Source organism: Hippocampus zosterae, chromosome 20 (genome assembly GCF_025434085.1).
Source record: "Hippocampus zosterae strain Florida chromosome 20, ASM2543408v3, whole genome shotgun sequence".
Lineage (NCBI taxonomy): Eukaryota > Metazoa > Chordata > Actinopteri > Syngnathiformes > Syngnathidae > Hippocampus > Hippocampus zosterae.
Genome location: NC_067470.1, coordinates 7163269 through 7168388, shown reverse-complemented (window position 1 = coordinate 7168388; position 5120 = coordinate 7163269). Strand labels below are relative to the sequence as shown.

Sequence of the window (5120 nt, the reverse complement as noted above, 5' to 3'; positions counted from 1 at the left end):
TATCTTCAGTCAATCGTCTTCATGCTCTAAATAGCAATTCAAATTGTTTGGTTAAGGAGACATCGAGTTATCCATCTTCCAAACATGTAACTCACCCGCCCCCCCAAATAATCTTTTTTAAAAACCTGATCAACGTGTCGAAAATGTTTTTAATGAAAAATGCTGTAAGGGGGTCTCTAAGGAAACCTCCTATATATATGTATATATATATAATGAATATTAAATAGCAAAAAGACAGCGTCATAATATTACATTTGTCTCTGATGCTAATTGTTTTAATAATAATGGCTTCGTGTCAAATTCGGCGTACGACGCTATTAAACTACCAGTCAGTCGAACTTGCGGTGTAGCGCCACTAAGTAGCGGTAGTGCGCTGCTTGCGACGTTGCTTGTCTCGTACGAATGAAGAAGCAGTGGAGTAGCGTAGAAGAAGAAAAGCTGGCGTGACGGCTGTCCCCGTGTGTGACTGTGTTGTGCTGTATGAATGATTTGATGTTAGAAATGATGTCATTTCTTCCCAAACTCCTTCTGCTGGCGTTGTTGGCTTTCCCGGCGCACGTCGTTTTTAGGGGTTTGTATGTTTTTCACCTTTTTACACCGCGAGTAGGAAAAACGAGCGGCGTTGAACTCGGCGTTAGCTTAGCTTAGTTTATTTTAGCTTCGTCGCTTCCACTCAAACGAAGGCCATTCAGTCTCCGTTTGACATGTGCCGCACGAATGAAACAATTCTTACATTGAAATATCGACTTTGCGACAGATTGGCTGAGATTTTTTTGCTTCAAAATCCCCTGAAAAATCGGAGAAATGTGCATTTGAAGTCAGTCCGCCTCCTTAGACTGACGTGTCCTTACTGCTAGCTGCAAGCAGAGTGGCTTGATTAGCTTGCCATTACAGTACATTTTCTTTAGTTAACTTGGCGTCACTCGAAAGAGAATGTATCAAAAGAATGTAATATAACGCCACTATCCTTACATGTGCTGTGTCTTTCAGAGCACTAAATCAAGAAATCAAAATGGAACACGCTTAATTAAATACACTCATAAAAATGCTATCACAACTGCACAAAATTTCACTTGGCATTGATCGCTTATATTACAGAAATCCTTTAGACAATATGTTCCATGTACCCTAATGTATAATTTCTTACCTTTCTGACACAACTTGTAAACTTATAATATAAAATGATCAAATTGATAATAGTAATTCATCGGCTTATAAATTACCCCCTTGTTATCTTTTTTTTTTTGTCACTATCCTACCCCACCAGTTGCACACAATCAGCAGAAAAGTGCAAAGTTTGCCACTGGAGTTGTTTCAGCATTGCGTCACTCTGCACAACCGATAAATGCTGAGAGGAAGTGAGTCAATTTGGATTTCATACCGGTAACCACAGAGAGGCCTTATCATAAGTAAAAGTAAAATAAAACATAAGTAAAACATTTCTATGATCTCTGTCCTGTGAAAAACATGTGTCAATGTTTTGGTCATTTAAAAAAAAAAAAAGTTAATGGGGTGCCCGAAATTCAAACTGCTCAATTTGTGCATGCAGGGCCGCTGGTGGGAGCCGAGATTCGGCGAGATGACGATGACATGGACGTGATGGAGATGGAGGAAGACATCGTGGACGACGTCATAGACGACGGGATGGCCGAAGACGGGATGGCCGACGACGGCGCGGTTGACGACGAGGACGATGAAGCGGAAGTAGAAGATGACGAGAATACGGAACTAGTGAGATGATCAAAGGCAAACAAAATGGCATGAAAAGGAATGCAAGTTCACACCGTCGATCCAATTTGTGCTTGTAGATGGAAGAAAAGGAGGATGATGAAGACGAGGAGGAGGAGGCGTTGGTCGGGGAGATGAAGGCGTCGCCTTTTGCCGACACCACCATCCTTTTTGTCAAAGGAGAAGGTTGGGGATCCTTCTTTCTCGTCTGTTCTCGCTTGTTCTCAAGAAATGATCGACTGATCGTATAGCATCACACTGGACTACTAGCTTAATGCTAACATATCATGGGAAACTCCATTGACAGGCTTATGTAAATTAGCATGGACGTCACGGTCATTGGAAACCTTCAAAAGTGCTTCTTTAATATGCTCCTTGCCCGGAGCAGCAACACATACAAACAGAGCAGACAACAACAAAAAGGCTAAAATAAAAACGTCAAAATGTTAAACCAATCCAGATGACACAACTAGCTTAATGCTAACAAGTAATAAGAGACACCACGGACGAGCTAATGTATATTAGCATGGATACAACAGAAATTTGACTGTTTTACAATGCTTCGATGGATGTTCCACTGTCATTTTTTTCCACTTATGTTGTAATGTACTAAAAAAAAACCAACCAAACACAGATCTGACTTTTGCTGTGTTTGAAAAGAGCTCATGTTCATCCAAACCGTATCATAATGAAAGGCCGCTCGCTTTATGCTAACGTTTAATGTGAGCCGTCACAGGCACGCCACTGTCAATTAGCGTAGTACCAGTGGCGCAATCCAATGGTGTGTTTCAGACTTCCCGGCCAACGACATCGTCAAGTTCCTGCTGGGCTTCACCAACAAAGGTTCCGAGAACTTCGTGGTGGACTCCCTAGACGCTTCGTTCCGATACCCGCAGGTAAGAACCGGATCGGATGAAAGTATCCATCATAGGGCGGCCATGATGTGCTGTTGTTCTTGCGGTTGGCGTCAGGACTACCAGTTCCATATCCAGAACTTTACAGCCCTGCAGCTGGGGACGGCGGTGCCGCCCGGGCGCCAAGCCACCTTCGAGTATTCCTTCATCCCGGCGGAGCCCATGGGGGGGCGCCCCTTCGGCCTCGTCATCAACCTCAACTACAAGGACGGCAACGTGAGCGCTTGTCGTCGGTGCCGCCGTAGCGACGCGCGCCGCAGCGACGCGCGCCGTCTAATGACGCGACTTTCTCCCGCAGGGGAACGTCTTTCAGGACGCCGTCTTTAACCAGACGGTCACCATCACTGAGAAGGAGGACGGACTCGACGGAGAGACGTGAGCATCTTCCTATTTTGGGGGTTCTTTTACTTTGAAACCTTTCAAAAAATTGGCCACCCAACCCCCGTCACGCTTCTTTCCGTACTCGCCAGCGTCTTCATGTACATCTTCCTGTCCGGCCTCGGCCTGCTCGTCATCGTCGGCCTTCACCAGCTGCTCGAGTCCCGAAAGGTAGCCTCCCTGCCGCTGCGGAGCGCGACGCGCGTGTTTATGCACCCCGCACATACGTTGAAACACGTAACTTTGCGCCTCCGAGCAGAGGAGGCGCCCGGCTCCGAAAGTGGAAATGGGAACCTCGAGTCACAACAACGTCGACCTCAGCTGGATCCCGCAAGAAACCCTCAACCAGATCAGTAAGCGCAACCCTACAAACGTTTTTTCCGGTCTCTTCTACTTTCTACTTTCCACTTTGCTCTTGACTTGAGTGTAATTTTTCCACCTTGCTCTCGTCTGTCTATTCTTCCCTATTATTCAACATTTCTTTCCACTCTTCTCCTCTTTGGCCCTGAGCAATAAAAGTTTCCCCCGGTCCCGCCGTCGTCTCTCTAAAAATCCATCTGTCTTTAATTATCTTTCCAAGTCACTTTTTGGCGATGTACAGTGTATGTTTTTTTCTGTCGGGAGTTGTCACCCCCCCCCCCCCCCCTTCTGATTGAGCTTTTCTGTGCATGGGGATCACTCACTTTCTTGTCTGGTTTCTCCCGCCGCTTCCCGTTTCCGGTCACGCCTTCAGTGCAAAGTCGCAGAGGTGAGGCCTCGTTGCATCCACAATACTCCCACTGATATTTCACAAATGTTTGCCGTCATGCCCGCACACAAATCACGGGTATGCGCCGTCAAGTTTTGAAGGAAATTATGAACGTCGAACAGGCACCGGATGAGACCGATAGCATCTCGACATAATCTCAAGTTGTATCGTCAGTCCGTCACTTGCGTCAATTTCTTTGTGTCTGCCCCCCCTCTCCCCCCAGACAAAGCGTCGCCCCGACGGTCTCCCCGCAAACGTAACCACAAACGCTCAGGGGGGTCTGACGAGTGAATGGGTCGCAAGCGACCCGGCGTGCCGCCACCAACGCGACGAGAAGGGCGAGGACGGCAACGCCTCACGTGGTCGCCGACCGAGGACAGTAACTGCGAGTGTCATCATGCCGGGCTCCCCCCACCCCCCCAAAAAAAAAACTTTTTAACATGCTGAACGCTCTTCCACACGACACAGATTCAACCGAATGGTTGTGTTGATCCTGATGATAATCAAGATGAATTTTGGAAGACGCTTAACTGCTGACGTCGCTGTAGTGAAGAGCTGAGACGAGGATTGTCCAATTGGAAATGTTTCCATGCGAATTGATTGGAATAAGAATGTGCATAATTCAGTTTGTGTAATTCCCTCAAATGTATGCGATGAGCGTGACCTTCATCGCAATGTTTACTTACCTTATGACGAGCAAAACGGTTCATGTTTGAATATCAGATCTTTCCTCGGAAATCCACATAGGTCTCATGATTAATGTACAATTTGGCACTTTTTCTAAATTGCCCCGGTTTCAATTCGTCGTGGAAATTTCAATGTTTGCAGCTCTCCACTAGAGTGTCATGAAAAAAAATTTCAAAAACACTCTTTTGTTTTCTTTAGTGTTTATGTGATGCACTGATGACTCAAGACAAGTTGAATAGGATGATGGTGGTGATGATGATGATGATGATGATATTTGTTGACTGGCATGCACAGGAGCAAAAATGTCAGCTAATTTATTGGAAAGACATTTCTGGTGTGGGTGGGGTGTATTGTTTGTTTTACCACTAGAGGCGACACTGCTGACTTGCCTTTTTTTTATGTGGGTGTCAGAAGACAAGTACCGAATTGAACTTTGTCCTTTATGTCAAGGGCTATGTTCATTATTTCTTTTCTAATTTGCTTTTTAATGTCCAGCAAATAAAGGTTTATTTGCATCTTGTGTTCTTTATTCGTAATTTTTAAAGAAAAAAAATGATCACAATGGATAGTTGAGTTTCCCAACAAAGTCTGAGTTAACAACTACTTGGTCTTTTATTTATTTTTTGGGCAGTGAACTACAATCATTTTTGTCGTTTTTTCCCCAA

General features: G+C 45.1%; 1 protein-coding gene across 2 annotated transcripts; it reads left to right on the top strand.

Annotated features, from left to right (window-relative positions):
* The first annotated feature begins 402 nt into the window (after positions 1-402).
* Positions 403-4970, top strand: ssr1 (signal sequence receptor, alpha). 2 transcript variants are annotated; one of them, XM_052053964.1, is made up of 10 exons: positions 403-571; positions 1550-1731; positions 1809-1914; positions 2521-2624; positions 2700-2858; positions 2941-3017; positions 3113-3191; positions 3280-3373; positions 3754-3768; positions 3992-4970. In XM_052053964.1, exons 1-10 carry the CDS (start codon positions 481-483, stop codon positions 4057-4059), a joined length of 975 nt encoding a protein of 324 aa, XP_051909924.1. In that variant the 5' UTR covers positions 403-480; the 3' UTR covers positions 4060-4970. The 2 variants fall into 2 exon arrangements, with proteins under 2 accessions (XP_051909924.1, XP_051909926.1); XM_052053966.1 differs by lacking the exon at positions 3754-3768.
* Positions 4971-5120: the final 150 nt, after the last annotated feature.

Excerpts from the sequence above, each read along its gene's own strand:
- ssr1 (XM_052053964.1), top strand. The coding sequence starts at position 481 with ATGAATGATTTGATGTTAGAAATGATGTCATTTCTTCCCAAACTCCTT. Across the intron at positions 572-1,549 it reads GGCGCACGTCGTTTTTAGGG|GGCCGCTGGTGGGAGCCGAG; the intron begins GTTTGTATGTTT and ends TTGTGCATGCAG. Across the intron at positions 1,732-1,808 it reads ATGACGAGAATACGGAACTA|ATGGAAGAAAAGGAGGATGA; the intron begins GTGAGATGATCA and ends TTGTGCTTGTAG.